General features: G+C 46.2%; 2 protein-coding genes, 1 long non-coding RNA gene and 1 other non-coding gene across 8 annotated transcripts in view; 2 read left to right on the forward strand and 2 right to left on the reverse strand.

The window, feature by feature from the left end:
* The window catches only part of RAB26 (RAB26, member RAS oncogene family), a 183,379-nt gene extending 172,961 nt beyond the window's left edge, over positions 1-10,418 (forward strand). Inside the window, exons 6-9 of the mRNA XM_026704068.2 lie at positions 3,929-3,994; positions 4,289-4,345; positions 5,762-5,838; positions 7,557-10,418. Of these exons, the coding sequence (XP_026559853.1) occupies positions 3,929-3,994; positions 4,289-4,345; positions 5,762-5,838; positions 7,557-7,659 (303 nt within the window). The 3' untranslated portion in view covers positions 7,660-10,418. The remainder of the gene's footprint in view (positions 1-3,928; positions 3,995-4,288; positions 4,346-5,761; positions 5,839-7,556) is intronic.
* Positions 10,419-11,649: 1,231 nt separating this feature from the next.
* LOC113438619 (uncharacterized) lies at positions 11,650-15,574 on the reverse strand. 3 transcript variants are annotated; one of them, XR_003374444.2, is made up of 6 exons: positions 15,471-15,574; positions 14,927-15,326; positions 13,659-14,267; positions 13,233-13,282; positions 12,865-12,904; positions 11,650-12,635 (listed from the first exon to the last, which is right to left on the reverse strand). It is a non-coding gene; the product is annotated as an uncharacterized LOC113438619 (long non-coding RNA). The 3 variants fall into 3 exon arrangements; XR_015739543.1 differs by lacking the exon at positions 12,865-12,904; XR_015739544.1 differs by lacking the exon at positions 15,471-15,574 and having other exon boundaries at positions 12,865-12,901; positions 14,927-15,332.
* On the reverse strand, positions 13,104-13,184 carry LOC113439024 (small nucleolar RNA SNORD60). Its single transcript, XR_003374496.1, has one exon. It is a non-coding gene; the product is annotated as a small nucleolar RNA SNORD60 (small nucleolar RNA).
* TRAF7 (TNF receptor associated factor 7) overlaps positions 15,519-17,625 on the forward strand; it is a 49,091-nt gene continuing 46,984 nt past the window's right edge. For all 3 annotated transcript variants that reach the window (XM_026704071.2, XM_026704074.2, XM_087912606.1), the window contains exon 1: positions 15,519-15,654. The gene's annotated coding sequence lies outside the window, so the exon portion shown is untranslated. The remainder of the gene's footprint in view (positions 15,655-17,625) is intronic.

Below are 17,625 nucleotides of genomic sequence, written 5' to 3' on the forward strand. Positions count from 1 at the left end.
CAGAGCTTACCAATAAAACGAATAGTACTGAAGCTGGCCTTGGACATGGGAGCTAAGATCTACCGTGTTTCTCCAACAATACGGCCTCCCCCAATAGGAAGTCCCAGCATGTTTTATAGGCATGAAATGAAATTAAGCCCCTCCCCCCAAATTAAGGCCTATATTAAAACATGCAAAATGGGGGGGAAATGGCAGCGGGGGGCTTGCCGTTAGGAAGTACTTTTGTTGCACACCCGGATATGGTGCTGCCTGCGTTGACCCTGATACAAAGTGCCCCACCAACGCCGAGGTCAACAACCAAGCCATCGCCGCCCGCCTGCCTGAAAATGCAAGGGGGGAGGAATTAAGTCACCCCCGAAAAGACGGCCTAGCCATTTTTGGGGGGCTCAAAAAAAAAATAAGACCCGGCCTTATTATATGAGAAACATGGTATCATCAGGCAAACCGACCTGGGTTTTTCTGGCAAGGGGTGAACTGCGAGAGAGGCATCCAGGATTTGTCAGGATGGCCGGCCTGCTTTCCAGGTTCTTCTCTGCTGAACCGTTGACTGTTCTCTTGAAAGAGATGAATTGAATTTTTGATTTGGGGCTTCTCCGCCCTCCCCCTTCCCTCCATGAGCCTGAGATTTCAGAAACCACGTTCAAGAACGAGGCACAGAGAGAAGATGAACAGGAGGATTGAAGTTGAGAAGCTGGCATGTGCAGCGTATGTCAAGGACCATTAGGATCTCTATTGTGATAACAATCGGGCTTCCTCTGAAGTCCTTTATGGTGATATCTTTCACATCAGTAGTTTGCTAATTTTTCTTGATGGGCTGGAACTCTGTGATGCAGGTGGCTTGTTTCATAATGTAGTAGCTGCGCTGTCCAGCCAGTGTATGGGAATTGGATAGTTAGGTAGCAATTGTGAGCTGTTCCCTTAAGGGAATGCATCATAGTAAATGTAGTTAAGGTATCCTGGGAAATGTAGTCCATATCCTGTGACCACATCTGTAATCCTGTTTGGTCACTCAATTGATCCTTGAGGGATTGCGGGGAGGTTTTCCTCACTCTTGGCTGTACTCATGGACTCGTGGTAACTATTCTACTTCTATCGTTACAAGACGGGAGAAAAAGGATAGGAGATAAGCCATCTTTTTACCTACAAGACAGATATGCAAAGGATTGGTCATGAAAGAAGAACTTCATCACAAATGTGAGTTATGAGGATACCTGATGAACCAATAAAAGTACTTTGTTATGGATGTGTTGTGGAGTTTATCTATCTGCATCTGTACAGGATACAGAACAGTAGCAACTCAGCTGTGGAGAGAAATGGCTGCACCATTAAGTAGGGAGGGAGAGGGAGATGTTTGAAGTGGCCATCTTTGATGGACCGCAATTTGTGTTGCTATATAATTTACTGAGTCTTTGTGAATTTCCACATTAAGTGACCAGGGAGGATTGGTTTCCATGTTACATAGCCATTAACCAAGAAGTGGTTAGAATGCAGCATTGCAGTCTGACTCTGCCCACAGCCAGCAGTTCGATCCTGACCAGCTCAGCCTTCCATCCTTCTGAGGTCAATAAAATAAGGACCCAGATTGTTGGGGAAAATCTGCTGACTCTGTAAACCACTTAGAGAGGGCTGGAAAGCACTGTGAAGCGGTATATAAGTTTAAGTGCTATTGCTAAGTGCTATAACGTGGTTAGTTGGTTGGTTGCTGGTTTGGGAGTTACTATGATGCTTCTTCCATGCGATGAGATTTCCCATCCTGCTAAATTGAGTAAACGTAGATTGGGGTTTTTGATGAAACTTGAGGATGACAGGGTTGATTGACAGTGAAGCAGACTGCCTAAGAAAACGAGGGCTTCTCCTTTTGGGATTTTAACGCAAGACTTGATGGCTTGGTTCTGTGCTAGAGGATTTTTGACATTAGGAATCTGGATTGTTTTGAGAGTCTCTAAACAATCACACGTTGGTTATCCACAGGTTTCTTCCCCAAAGAAGGATTAAAAATGGAGAAGTACAAATCTGTTTACTCCACCCACTCTGTTTGTTATTGTGCACGATACTTTTTCCAAGTTTTAAATTGAAAAGTTTGCATAGATACTGTCTCAAATCCACTCTCTCTGTTTGAGGCAAATGCTGATTATTTCTTTCCTATCGCAGTTATTGGCTCTTTAGCACCATCATGTGCCCAAAACCAGTTATTGGGTACTAGAAATAAAATGTGATATACCACAACAGCAGACAAGATTATTCTACTGAAAAATATTTTGCTGTGGCTTGTGATAATAGCAATAGAAACAAGCACAACCAAGCTATTTGTAGAAAGGGGGAAAAAAAATATCCGCTTTAATCAACAGGTATAGTTTTAATTGCACAAAATGTGCATTTTGGTAAAGATGAAGGACTGGGAATATGGCTGAAGACATATAACCTGGGATTTTTGGCAAAGTGGGGGGTTGTGGGGTGTGTGTGTGTGCAAAAGAAAACCCCCAAAGCAGTTGATTCCTTCTATTCCCCGATGGCCAATGAAGGTTAGTGGCAGGATTTGTGGACGTAACTATAATATAGGTAAAAATTCAAAACTTAAAAGACAGATTAGGGATAGGTTGTCGTAGAGGAAAATAACAGAATAACAGGGTTGGAAGGGACCTTATAGGTCATCTAGTCCAACCCCCTGCCCAAGCGGGAGACCCTACACCATTTCTGACAGATGGCTGTCCAATCTCTTCTTGAAAGCCTCCAGTGATGAAGCTCCCACAACTTCTAGAGGCAACTTCTGTTCCATGGGTTGATTGTTCTCACTGTCAGAAAATTCCTCCTTATTTCCAGGTTGAATCTCTCCTTGATCAGTTTCCATCCTTTATTCCGTGTCTGGCTTTCCGGTGCCTTGGAAAGTAGCTTGATTCCTTCCTCCTCTCTGGGGCAGCCCCTCAAATATTGGAAGGCTGCTCTCCTGCCTCCCCTGGTCCTTCTCTTCCCTAGACTAGCCAGGCCCAGTTCCTGCAACCGATCATCGTATCTTTTAGCCTCCAGTCCCCTCATCCTCCTGGTTGCTCTTCCCTGTCCTTTTTCTAGAGTCTCAACATCTTTTTTTTTTAGTATGGTAACCAAAACTGGATGTAGTATTATTTTCTCTTTATTGTAAGCCACTCGAATAAAAAGTCGGTTTGGATGGTAAGATGGACAGCATATAAATTTAATTTAAAAATTAAATTCTTCTAATGACTCTTGCGTTCCTTGCCAAGGTTATGTCTACAGTCCTCTACCCCTGTACAAGCTGAGTTGAATGCAAAATGTTCTTTCATTCTGCCAGTCTCATGCGATATTTAGTCTTCACTTAGTGACTGCAGTGATTTTCTTAACGGTAAAAATATGGTCATGGATCCAGTCACAGGAGGACGTAGACTGCAGACACCAGGAGAGCTTTTCTTGTTTTATGATTTCTTGGAATATCTGTCAGGTCCCTAAGATCCTTATCAGGATGCTGCCATTCTGGCGGGGAGAGGGCCTTGGATGCTTCTTTACAACTTCTTTCCTGTGTCTGGACTTCCTGTCACTTTGATGTACCTGCTTGGGAAAGGGAGGGGGAGGGAACTGCCTAGGGCCATCTGAGAACAACTTACCACTTTTCTCAGCTTGGCACTTCACACCTGTGGATTTGGTTCGCTTCCGACTGGACATAGGGGGCAGGTTTTCTGCAATGTTTAACCTAACGGTTTTTGAGTGAGCACTTCAGATCCTGCCTTGCTTTCCTTGCTTTCACTTTCTCCCAATAAAGGTTTCCTTTTGAAATAATGCCTGTTTCAAGAGTTCTGTTTTCTTGAGGAGAGAGGAGGGACAAGTCCTTGCAGTAGCCCATTAATATGTTTTGGAAAATATCCCGGTATCTTCCAAACGTTGCTCCTGTGATCTCTGATTATCCTATGTTCCTTTTTAGGCTTGGCTGACAGAAATCCACGAATATGCAAAGCAAGACGTGGTCCTTATGTTACTGGGAAACAAGGTGAGTGCTTAACTGACAGCCTGGTGTTGGACTGGATCTGTTTTGGACATAGAAGCTGTTTAACAAGGGCAGAGGAAGCTAGAGGTGTTTTGCACAGGAAGAAATAAAACCTCAAAACACTCATCCACCTCATACCCCTGCCTCATACCCTCACCTGCTGCAGGAAGGGTGGCGGGGCCCTGGTTTGGTCCATCCAAGCTGGAGACCTCCCAGGCGATGGGACCGGTATTATCTGAGCAGTCCCAGAATGCACTGCTCCTGCTGCAGACATTGATGCTTTCTTGTTGTGCTCAGGTGGATTCAACCCAGGACCGAGTGGTGAAAAGAGAAGATGGGGAGAAATTAGCAAAGGTATGTGGGTCACCCACTTCATTAAAATTAAGGGCAATTTGGCTCCAGGAGACCTTCAAAAAATTGCATCTGCTTCCACAGCTAATAGAACCTAATCTCTTCTGCTGTACCATGTTATATAGAGAATTACAGGGAAGAATGCCAACAAAATTACACGTTATGCTATTACATAAAATTATTATTAAATTACACATCCACCAGGAAAAGATCAAAACCTGACAAGGAATTGGAGATAATGATTCAGGTTGTGCTTGAGCTGCATTTGCAGGAGATGGCAGAATACATTCGGTCTTGCCTCGGTCTTTGTTTATAGAACCAAGGATTGTATTCGCTTTTTTTGGCTGCTGCCACACACTGCTGGCTCATGTTTAAGTGGTAAATATGATGATCTGTTTTTCAGCAGCCAAGAAACAAAAAGGATGACCTCCGTTGAAGAAATTAGCTTTATTCAGAAATTAGCTCTATTGGGGCTTGTCGGCTGCCGTCCCTTTCAGTAGCCGAATCAGAGGAGGAGGAGGAGGAGCAGGAAGGGTGGGAGTCAGGGTCAGCATGAAAGCAACATGAGAACTCCGAGGGGGAAGAGGGAATGGAGCTGGCAGAGAGAGAGAGAGAGAGAGAGAGAGAGAGAGAGAGAGAGAGAGAGAGAGAGAGAGAGAGGCAGGCAGAGACTTGACCGTCCGTCAGCCCTCACAGGGAGAGTCAACAGCCCCCAGGTCTGGAGGTGGCTGATGTGGAAGAGGAGGAACATCGGGGTTCAGTGCCTGAGATGTGGATGAGGAGAAGGCAGAGGAGAGGAGAGCAGTGGAAATCTATGGGCCGGTCCTAGGGAGCCACCGCTGCTAGCGAACCCCCACCCTATCTCTGGTGATAAAAGGCAGGGGGTGGAGATGAATAGGAGTGGCAGACAATTATTCATCTCCCTGTTGGACAGACTCTCCCTGCAGTGAGAGTGAAACTTTTTGCCTGGGCTACTGACGCCGCTATAAAGGAATCATTGCTTCAACTACGGAGGGTTTGTCGTGTTTGGGGAGATGGGTCAGAACAATTGCTTGCCTCTCAGAGTTGTGGATGTTCCATTACTGGAGGCTTTCAAGAAAAGACTGGACCACAATTTGAGGTGGTATGAGGACCCCTGCCAAAGACAGGGAGGGGTCTGGGCTAGAGGATCTCCAGATCCCTCCCAACCCTAGGATTGTAGGATTCAATTCTTTTGCAGCATCTCTGGGCTGCAGTAAGGTACAAAAGATACTTCCACCCCAGGGACATCTTGAGGCAGCCTGTCCAGGATAACATGCATGCAGAGGGAAGCTGTGACATGGAACCACAGAATCCGTGTGGGATTGTCCACGCCCAATCTGAGAAAGAGAATTGGAGAGGAAAGCAATGAGCCCCAAATGTCTTATTTCTTTGGTGCAGGAATACGGGGTGCCCTTTATGGAGACCAGCGCCAAGAGCGGATTGAATGTGGACTTAGCGTTCATGGCCATCGCAAAGTAAGTTCCTTCATTTCCATTCTCCCGTCAAAAATGCATATCCATCGCCAACACTCAGCTCCCAAGGACATTGCTGATGTTTGGCAGAATAAGAAGTAGAAAGGGGGGTGCAGGGTCTCTTAAGATGTAACATAGGATAAGCGTTATTGTCACTTTTTTCTGTAAATACACTGGCACACATCAAAAAATGAAATTCTGATGCCCGCTCTCAGAAGGATAGATAGATGCATGGATGGGTGATAGATGATGATGATATAGATGATAGATAGATAGATAGATAGATAGATAGATAGATAGATAGATAGATAGATAGATAGATAGATAGATAGATAGATAGATAGATAGATAGGATAGAGATAGAGATGGTAGATAGATCGATATAGATAATAGATAGATGATAGATAGATAGATAGATAGATAGATAGATAGATAGATAGATAGATAGATAGATAGATAGATATAGGATAGATAGATAGATTGATCGATAGATAGATATGAGATAGAGATGATAGAGATAGAGATGATAGATAGATATAGATAATAGATGATAGATAGATAGATAGATAGATAAACTGGTAAATAGAGATAAATATAGACACACAAATATAGACATACACATGCATATATACATACAGTATATATCATAGTCTATTTTGAATAGACAGCAGAAAAGTCTTGAGAATTAACAAGGTAGATGCTAGATGGTACAAAGCTATTTCAGAAACACTGTTCAGTGAAGCAGCCGCAGCCAAGCATGGCACTGCCATTTCAGGTGGGGGCGGGAGTTCTATGAAAAATTCTGGGAGATGAAGAGAGACCTGGAGCAACGCAGGCAAAAGACATCAAATCTGACTAGGTGAGGGTAACTGCAGCCTATGGGATGAGTTTGGCCTAGAGGCTAAGGCACCAGAACTAGCAACCAGGAGACCAGGGGTTCTAGTCCTGCTTTAGGCATGAAAGCTTGGCTGGGTGGCTTTGGGCCAGTGTCTCTCCTCAGCCCAACTCACCTCACAGGATTGCGGTTGTGGAGAATGTCAGAGGAAGGGATACGAGATATGTTCACTGGCTTCAGTTATTTATAAAAATAATAAATAGAGGAAATTTGCCACCGTTATTGCATCCGTGGCATGACATCCAGCAACCCTTTCTAACGCCCGAGCTGAGCTGTTGGGAAATTCTCAGGGAATGCTCCCTCTGCTCAGAGTTGGAGGCCAGTTGGACAGAATGGGAGGGATGAGTAAGTGGACCAACTCCTCTGCCATTGTGGGCTAGACATTGACCCCTTGACTTCCTTGTGTGGCCATGGAAGGGATACCTCATGGCAGGAGGACAGGTCGATGGCCTCAAAGATGGCGTTGGGGCACACATTGTGGGCATTACCAAGGGCTTCGAAGAAGCACATAGTCTGGACTGGTGCTACTCAAACTAAGCGACTTCAACCTGCATCCCTATTTGGTTTGGTGGCAGCAGTGCCTCAGATAGAAAGTCCCTACAGAGAATGGTGAAGGCAGCGGAGAAGATTATAGGAAGCTCAGTTAATAATGGTACTACTTATAAGTGCTATGTGTACAGCTTGAAGCATTGTTAGAGACCCCACACACCCACTTCACTGTCGGTTTCTGTCACTCCCCTTTGGGAGGAGGGTTAGGGTCAGATTAGAGGAGGAACTGCCTGGCTGTGCACAGGAGAACTGACCAAACCTTGTGTTCAATTGCCAGAGAGTTGAAACACCGGTCCATGAAGCTGCCCAACGAGCCCCGGTTCAGGCTGCACGACTACGTCCGGAAGGAGGTGAAGGGCGCTGGCTGCTGCCGCTCATAGACTCTCTCTCGGGGGGTCCTGTCCAGACCACCTCCCCCCCTTGAAGGAGACTTGCCACAAGCACCCCGCCTGCTGCATCCGTATCTGCCACTCTTGTTCTCCTCCTTCCTGCTGCACAAGCGCTACAAATCTCTTCCTTGTGTCTTGTTGTCTTTGTCCAGGTGAATCTTTGGAAGGATAAATGGGGGCAGCTTTTTTTCCTTCACGGGGCAGGCAAGTGGGTTGTTGTTTTTTTCCAAAAGAGATCCAGGTTAGAAGCAGCAATGGACAATCTGAATGCGGACAGGACCTTTGGGGGTGGGGGAGAAAGAGGGAGAGGTTTGTGCCCATTTCAATGTTGATATCCCGCATGAGTGACCCCCAAAGGGAGTGGGGCCACAGGGGAGCCCCTCCTCCCCAAAGTCCTTGCCAGGGAGAGTCCAGTTGCCATGGATTGGCTTCATATAGCGACTGTTTAGGTGGGACTTCAGCTCCACTTTCATCATTACTGCCTCAATGAGTACCCAAACATGGGGATTTCCACTGCTCTTTATTTTTTTAAATAGATTGAACTTAAATGTTTGGTGTGCGCTATTGCTGATAGTTCTTCGAACACATTTCCTCCCCCCCCCCCCAACACCCGAAACTAGCTGACTCTTCTTGGCTGTCATTTGCTGACCCCCCACCCCTCTCCACAGGGCAGAATAAAATGTTCCCTCTGCTCTAGCTTTGGTTGTTGTGCCGCAGCTCTGGCCATTTCCCCGCGTGGGAGGGTGTGCCTTTTTTTTTTCTTTTTTTTTGGTAGAAGTGTAACACAGAGGGAGCAATCTTATAGGATGGGGGCAGTGGTGGTATTCAGCCGGTTCGCAACGGAGCGGGTGAACCGGTAGCAAGAATTTGGCGTGGGTTGCCGAACCGGTAGTAAGTTCTGGCTGGCCACGCCCCCAGTCGCTCACCCCGCCTGCCTGCCTACCTGACATCTCTGAGGCTAGGAAGCTCCCAAAAATGGGGGAGGGGGCGGCTGCAAAAAAGCCACGCCCACCAAGCCAGGCCCACAGAACCGGTAGTAAAAGTTTTTGAATACCACCACTGGATGGGGGTAAGTCCTTCATTTCCTTCATGCATCTCCAGGGGTTGATCCCAGGGATGGTTGATTTCCTTCCAGGAATTCTGTCCCCATTGGGGGGAAAAATTGGCTCTTTTCATCAAGAGGGCTCTCTCTCGGCGTGGATATTTGCACCTGCCCAAAGAAGGGGAGAAGGACCCAGAGCCCCGATGGCAAGTGGGGGAAATATCTCTCCACATCAGGGCTGGCAAAGAAGTCCAGCAGGCTTAATTCTTGGGTCGGGTAGATGGGACCGAGATGTAGCAGGTAGCAGCTGTGGTGGCGCAGTGGTTAGAAGGCAGCATTGCAGGCTGAATCTGCCCACCTCCAGGAGCTCAATCCTGATTGGCTCAAGGTTGACTCAGCCTTCCAAAGTCGGTAAAATGAAGACCCAGCTTGTTGTGGGGACAAGAGGCCAACTCTGTGAACCGCATAGGGAGTGCTATAAAGCACTATGGAGTGATATATAAGTCTACGTGCTATTGCTATCTCCTCTCTCACCGTGGTGATTCAGTGGTTAGAAGGCAGCATTGCAGGCTGACTCCTCCCACCGCTAGTTCGATCCTGACCGGCTCAAGGTTGGCTCAGCCTTCCGTGGTCGGTAAAATTGTTGGGGGGGCGGGGGCAAGAGGCTGACTCTGTATAAACCACTTAAAAGTGCTCCAAAGCACTATGAAGTGGTATATAAGATGAAGTGCTCTTGCTAAGTCTTCCAGCGGAAGGCAGGAAGTGTGTAGGACTCCCTGGGGTTGTGATGGCCACTTTCTCTCCACACCCCGAGGGGATCCTGTCCAGCTGTGGAGCAGGCTCTGCTCTTCTATGCGATCATCTTTGCTTCAGCATTTTTTTACCGGGCCCTATGACTTGCTAGCAAGGGGCTCCATGTTTGCACCCGCCTTTTCCAACCTGTGGCCCTCCTGATGCATAGGGGTGTCAACCCCTGCAAGCCCACTAAGTGCAGCCACGGTGCAGGTCCAACACGCCTGGGAAAACACCTACCAGTGTAGAGCTGGTTCAGGGAAGCGTCCAGCTCGATTGTACAATCCAGCAACTCAGCAGCCCAATCTTAGCAGAAGAGGACACGCATTATCTGGTCAGCCTGTTTTATTTCAGGGTATTGGGCAATGTGGATTAGGGTGCTTTGTGATACGTGTGCTAAGTTGCCATTGGGCTTTCCTTGTTAAGTGTTGTTTTCCTTGTGCCCAAGCAGATGCGTTTTAAGTTAAGAGTCCTTTACACAAGCCCTTAAATTGGATTATTTTCACCACTTCTCCAAGGAGAAAACCTATCAAAGGCAGCTTGCATGTCTCATCTCTGCAGTTCTTAGTGGCTTGTCCATCCACAAGGTGGGAGGAAACTGTGTGCAATGCAGAACTGCAGGAGTTGGGCCAGTCTTGCCTTAACTTCGAAGGTCCTGCATTTGTAGCTTGGCTTCGGCAAACCCCGTCTGGCCAGCACATGGGCTGCCTTGGCAGGACCCAGCCTGTTCCCTGCCTGGCTTTGTTGCCATGTAGCTAAGAGTTCAGAGTTCCTGAGCATCTCTCAAAAGTTTTATTTATGTACCAAGGTTAACTGTTGGCTCTTGTTTATAGCTTTTTGGGGTTTCTCATAATAAAGGATTTTTTTTTAATGATGCTTGCTTCTGAAGGTCCAAAAGCAGGCCTCCTTCCTAGAACGCTCCGTGTTTCTTTCTTTGCCGGGACTCCTCCGTCCGTTCAAGTGAAAGCAATGAGTTTTTCATTCTGCGTGATTTAAGGTCCCAATTCTTACTAGGAATTTAGCATAAAGGTTAATAATTTTACACTTAGTTTGGCTGAAAAAGATGTCCAAGGAAGGGACATCAGGCTGAAAAGGGAAGGGGTAGGGGGAGAACCATAGCGTGCTGTTGGGACAAGAAAACACTGCGCTAGCCAATCTAAAGATGGAAAATCTTGTTCTAACTGGCTAAAGAAAGGGTACCAAATTCAGTATCATGGAGGACCGCATCAGCGTTGTTTGATGGGGTGGGGAGGGAGGTCAGCTCAATGTCACTTGTCAGGAACAGGCTCCTGAGATCAGTTTTCAGCAACCCTCTGCCAGCAAAAATGGACTTCAGCGGGGCCATTTTCCCTGGCAGAGGCACTGCGGGCCGGTCCTCTGGCTTCCAGGGTCAAATCTGGACTGAGTTTGACACCCTCTGGTCTAGAGCATCACTTAGGAGAGCAATGGCTCTGCTTAGAATCCCAAGTGTTTCTTTCAAAAGGTAACTGGACTTGAACACGTTTTTTTTTTCTCTTCCAAAGAAGCTTCTTCAGTTCTGACTGAATGGTGGTGAACGGGAATATTTATACTTTTTGCAATCATCTGGCTAGTATTTTCTGAGAGTCGTTATCTGTGCCCTCAGGGTCATCCGAATAGCGCATATAGAGCGAGGAACCTTCTTGGAACTGCTGAAACCTCTTGCAAGCAATTCCAAGAAGACTCAACACCTGTTTGTACTATTCAGGGAAAACAAAAGTCCATTTGCCTTTTAAAAAAAATCACCTTCGGGGCAACCAGGACCAAGATAGCTGGGAATTTCCACACTCTACATAGAATGCATTGCAGTTTAACTAAAGAACTTGAGGTACACCCTAGAGATGATGCAGTTACTCTCTCCAGTCCTAATTTCATCATTATTCAATTAAAATTTGGCAAATTGGAGTTTAAAGCACCTCTACATTGGCAGCATTAGCAGACCCAACCCAGCAAGGGCAGGGGGAAAACGTTTTTTGTCTTTGGCCTTCAAAGCACTTGCACACTTCAAGAATAGTGACTTAGTAGTTTTGGGTTTACGAAGACAAATGAACATGGTGTTTGACCCCAAGCCAACTCTGAAAATCCATTGTGTCTAGACTGTAGGGTTATTAGAAAATTCAAACATTCCAAATTGTTAAGCTTTGTTTATTCTTTAAAAAATCAAGTTAACAGTTTATCTGCCACAACAGATTGGGCTTATAAATGATGTACAAGATATTTCACAAGAAAATGGTAACAATTGGCACTAAAGCACTTCCAAAATTCAATTGGTTTTTCATTTTAATTTAAACATTTTCATTAGTGGCAAGGGATTAGATATATTGGAGTGGTTCATACAAAAGGCAGCAAAAATGAAATGACTGAAAATTAAAAGCCTTCAAAAATAGTCTTTTTAAGCTGGCCAAAATTATTCAGCATTCACCAAAACTTTGCAAGGTTTTGATGCATTACAACTATTAAAAATCATCACTGCCAGACTAAGCCCCACACATTTCCAATGTTGGAATCCCATTTTTCAATCTGTTTAGTATCTTAGTCCCAGGAACCCAGGAGGCATCCTTGAATTTTAGTAATTGCTTTACAAAGAAGCAACTCTCACCCCTCCGTCCTGCCTGCAGCACTTGAGCAGTTCAGTGGAAATGGCAGGGATCTACCTGTGCAAAAATACACACTGCAACTGATGCAGGCATAGTTGAGACACGAGTGTTTTGCATGTTGAGGCTGCCTGTCACAGGAGGTGTACACTGTCATTCAACAGCCCCTCCATCTCTGTCCTCCCCAATGAAATGTTAAATGAACATGTGGATCATTAAGCAGAATGTGGGGTGCCTTCTGGGTGGGGGAGGCCTTTAAAGGCCCAGGCCTGCCTACTTCTGGTGTCAGACCTGCCACCACTTAAACCTCTAAACAGAAACAATCCTTGGCTCCATTTTTTGAGAAAAGTATTAGCTGATTTGCACTTCTCCTTTGTCACCATTGTCAACACAAAGCAGCTTTTGCCAGCTTCCACTACTTCATTCAACACTTTACTCCTGGTGTCACTTAAACCTTTAAATAGAAACGATCTTTGCCTCCATTTGTTGAGAAAGGTAGTTCAGTCGAAGGATAAGTCCACCTGCAAAAATGATACTGGATTAATTGAATAGCTTTTAACCATTATTTGGCTCTTCATAATCTCCCTGCCCAACACTGATGTTTAACTGTCCTGGTATTCAGCACTGGCTCACGAAATAGCAAATCCAGCCCTTCCTTAGAAAAAAGAATGCCTTTTTTCTAACATCTTAGTATTCAATTGAAAACAATGCTATTTTTAATCTGTCTTAAAATTGACTTTATTTTATTACCTGTGCTGCAATTCCTGTCCTCTTCTATTTCCATCTGCTTCTAAAAAGAACAATGCCACTGATTTTTTTAAACCAGCAATGACAAAACTCTATAAATATTCCAGGGGAGTCAGACAATTTAGACATTATATAAGCTGAAGACCTGCCCAACTGGGAGGCCTGTTTTAGAACTGTTCTAAAAATTTTTTTTAAAAAATCCCCATCTCAATTCAGACCCAATGCCCTATGATATGAATGCCAAGCCTCAGAACATGTGTAAAATCACCAACTGCAAGCAGTTTTCATACGAGGTGTCAGAAAATAAAAGTTCATCACTGGCTGGTATTTAGGTTAGAAAAATGCTTGCTCCTACAATTTGTAAGACTCACCTTTTTCCCTTGTCCCATTTTGATCTGACGTTACCCAGCTGGAAACATACCTGAAAAAAAAAATCTTATTTGTACAGAAAAAGAAAAGCAGAATCTTTAAAGGCCCCTCCTCTCCTCCAATTTACATAAGGGTTCCATTTCTTGGGACCAAGACAGTCCAAGCAGGAGGGACCTCTCCATCCCCAGCACTACTAGGAAACCCAAAGTATCTGTGCCTTCCCATTCTCATCTCCACTGCCTCAGTATTAAAATGAGCCAAGGTCCCCCAGCTACTGTCCTCATCCAGCTGGCAGAAAGCTACTGGCACCCTTAGCCGCTCGAGTCTCAGTCAAAGCTTTTCCAGCATCCAGTAAAGCCAAAATCCTCCTCTGGGAGGGCACCACCGGGTTCCACTGGAATGGTCTCAGGGTTTACCTGTCAACTTACCTGGGTGTATCTTTCACTGAGGGGCTGGGAGCTCAGACCAACTCGGGTCATTCAGGAGGGGCAAACTCGACCACATCCTCCACGCCTTTCAGCGCTGTCTGACTACAGTGCCACCATATTAGCATATGAACAAGCTCAGTTTTCTTTTGGGTTCCTTATCTTGTGCACCATGTGCAAAAATGCTTGCATGTCATAAAAAGAGAATCCACTCTATATCTTCTAGAGTTCCAGTGAATTAGGATTCCTGCAGGTATCGGCCATTTAAAATGTATTCCTTTTCATTAAGCTTTGTTGTCAAAAACTGATAAGTCGTCTTAGACCTCTTATCTTCCAAGGTAAGCCAACACTCTGATTTCCTTTTTTCTGTATTCTAATGGTTCTTCCCTCGCACTCTTCAATATTTCATCCCTTATTGTTCTCCTCACAAATGTCACATGGACCTCCCTAGGCGCACTTGGCTTCTTACATAGCTTGAGTTTCATCTATAAATTTGGTCCATCACCTCTCCCATTACCCTCCTCTCCTCTCAATTGGCAAAGTGTCCACCAGCAGGTTTGTCATCAATTCCATTAAATCTTCCTCCTCTCATCTTCAGGTATATTTTGAAATCTTAATGTGAAAAAGACAAAAAGAAAGAAAACATTAACCAAGAAGAAGAGGGACTAAGAGAACGAAGAGGGAGAATTCGCTAGGAAACCAAACCCTAAATATAATTAAGCAAGATGGAGAAAAGAAAAAGGATCCTTTCAATATATATGAATGGATTAAATCCTTCTAAAAATTTTTTTTACACAATTACAAAAATCCTTCTAAAAATTTTTTTTACACAATTACAAAAATTGGGACACAGGAATAATTTGTCTGCAAGAAACACTACAAGCTTTTACAATGCCCCAAAATTGGGAAGCTATTTTAGCACAGCAAAAAAACGGGGGGCGCAGAGGCCAGGCTCCCTCCGGGTGCTGGCCCCCAAAAAACAGGCGGCTGGGAGTTCTAGTCCCGCCTTAGGCCCGAAGAAGGGGAACTTCGGGCCAGTCGTCGCCTTCTCACCCCAACCCACCTCGCAGGATCGTCGTTGCGGGAGGTTTAGGAGAGAAATAGGAGGGAGGCTTGTTAACAACTGCTCCTTCGCCGCCCTGAGGGAGGCAGCCATTAACAGCTCCTCCAGAAGCAGGAAAGGAAGGCCAACATTGGGCTGGGCAGGCACGCAAAGGGGCCCGTCCTCACAACAGGGGACTATAAATGTTGCTGCGGGTGGCCAAACTCACCGAAAGGCCCCGCTGGGTTCTAGAGCCTTGGAGTAAATGCAGGCACCGCGGCCGCGTGTCGCTCGGAGCACGAAGCGAGCCGAAGGCCCAACCGCCTACGAAGGACCTCATTCCAACGGAGCAAAGGGACGAAAGAGCGAAACGACCACGCGTGCGCCTTTTATAGTGCTTTACCGCTTTCCGATTGGCTGGCATTTCTGCGTGCAACCAGCCAATCCCGTTGCTCCCTTTCTCTCCTCTTCGCAGCCAATGAATGTTCGCTTCTTTCGGCCGCATCCATTCGCCATCCGCTTTCGGACTTCCACTTCGACCTCTCGGGGTGGGGGTGGCATTCGATTGGATGAGGCGACGCGACTCCGGAGCCGGGACGGGCGGGAAACTCTGCTCGAAATCCTAAAGGCTGTGGGGAGAAGACCTGTTAATAACGCGAGGCTTCGGGACCCGGAAGGGGCGGGCGAGTCCCCCTGCCCCGCGGGCCCTGATGGGAGTTGTAGGCAACCCGAAAAGCTAACGGGACCCGGTTCTATGTAAACGCCACGCTTACCAGGACTACGAATCCCGTCGGCTCGGGGAGGGGAATGCTGGAAGCGGCACTTCCGGCGCGGCTGCTGAGAGGAGAGCGGATCAGACGGGCGGCTGTGTGCTTTTTGCAGCGGGGAAGCGGCGGAGAGGCGCCATGCGGTGGGCGGCCGCGCGCAGGCTGGCCCCGCCGCCCCCGCTTCCCACAGGTGAGGGGGGGGGGACGCGGAGCTGAGTCCGGAGGAGGCCGAGGGGGAGGAGGAGGCCGCCCCCGGCCCAGCTTCTCCTCAGGCCGCGTCAGGCCGGGGGCATCAGGTGCGGGTGACTCCAGCTCCCATCAGCCCCGTCAGTGCAGCCCTTGCGGCGAGCGGGGACGATGGGAGCTGCACCGCCCAAGGGCGGAGACCTCGCGGGCCTGTCAGCAGCGCCGCCCTCCCCGGCATTGCGCTGCGAGTCTCGCTTGGCTGGGACTTCTGGGCTCTGTAGTCCCACAGTTCCCTTTAGGTGCCCCCGCCCGATAAATAAATCCTCTCCATTCTACCTTTCGGCTGCTTTGCCTGCCAAGGACCAGCTTGGAAAGGAGAAGTGGCGGGGGGGGGTGCTCGGATGCTCTTTCTTGGTCCTCTGACATCCACTCTGCAGGGTGGATAAAAACATCGATGGTTTTTAAATTTAAAAATAAAAATCGGATTAAAAATGTTTAAATCGGTTTTATTTTTATTTTTATCGAATTCATTTTGATAATAAAATGCTTTTTTGGAGTAAAAACCTGCCCAAAGATAGTTTTCCGTTTAAGTTACATTAATCATTGAGTTTATTCGGTATGAAAATGGAGCTTAGTTATGTAGCATGAGGTTGTAGATTCTGAAATATAGGGGACAGCGGGTCAGAAGAGGAGCAGAGATGACAGTTGCTCTTTATAAATTACGATTTAAATCGAGTTGATTTAAATCAGGGGTCCCTAAACTCGGCAGCTTTAAGACTTGTAGACTTCAAACATAGCTGGCTGGAGAATTCTGGGAGTTGAAGTCCACAAGTCTTAAAACTTGCCAAGTTTGGAGACCTCTGATTTAAAACAAGCCTTTTTACTAGTGATTTAAATCATGGTTTAAACCATGATTTAAATTGACTTGATTTGAATCAAATCCATGCTGATCAGTTGGCTAGTTATATAAACATTATAAATATAGGTAGTCCTCGGCCTACAGTCCAAAATTTATGAGCCCCAAATTTATGTTGCTAAGTGAGACATTTGCTAAGGGAGTTTTGCCCTATGTTACAACTTTTCTTGCCAAAGTTGTTCAGTTGAATTGCTGCGGTGGATAGGCTAGTATAGCCTAGTTGTTAAGTGAATTTGGCTTTCCCTGATGACTTGGCTTATCAGAAGGGCGGGAAAGGAGATCACATGACCCTGAAACATCGCAACGGTCGTAAATATGAACCAGTTGCTGAGCATCTGAATTTGGATCACGTGATCATGGGGATATTGCAAAGGTCATAACTATGAAAAGCAGTCATAAGTCACATTTTTTCAGTGCTGTTGTAACTCCAAACAGTCACTAAATGAATGATTGTAAGTCAAGGACTATCTATAACTGAAAAAGTATTATTTAGAATAGGAGTGTCAAACTCAAGGCCTTGGAAGCAGCGAAGGAGTGGCCCACAATGTCTCTGCCAGGAAAAAGAGCTCCGTTTTTTTCTGGCAGAGGGTTGCAGGAGGCCATCACAACTGAAAATGGAGCTCAGGAGCCCATTTTTGTTGGCAGAGTACTCGGGCCCCCACAGATTCCCCCCCTAAGTGACATCAAGCTGGCCACACCTACCCCGTCCTCAAGGTCAGATACAACTCTGATGCATCTCTCAATGAAATTGAGTTTGACACCCATGGCTTAGAAGCTTTTAGAAAGCAGCCCATCCATCCCCCTCTCTGTTTAACCTAGTATGGTAGCAATAAAGAGCCACTTAAGAATGCCATTCTTACCACTTCAAGTTCAGGGAAATGTTAGGCCAATGTAAACAGATTGAATTTTGACTGGGACACTTCATTTGAGATTGAACTTCAACTGTTTTCTGAATCTCTGCAATGATCTGCCTCAGGAATGTATCCCAGAGATGTAAATTCCACCTTTCACACAAGCAAGATCACCAGTAGGGTTTCCCTGAAAGATCGCAGTTTTCAC

The sequence above is a fragment of the Pseudonaja textilis genome, chromosome 14 (genome assembly GCF_049901715.1).
Source record: "Pseudonaja textilis isolate UNSWEBS1 chromosome 14, rPseTex1.2, whole genome shotgun sequence".
NCBI classification, from domain to species: domain Eukaryota; kingdom Metazoa; phylum Chordata; class Lepidosauria; order Squamata; family Elapidae; genus Pseudonaja; species Pseudonaja textilis.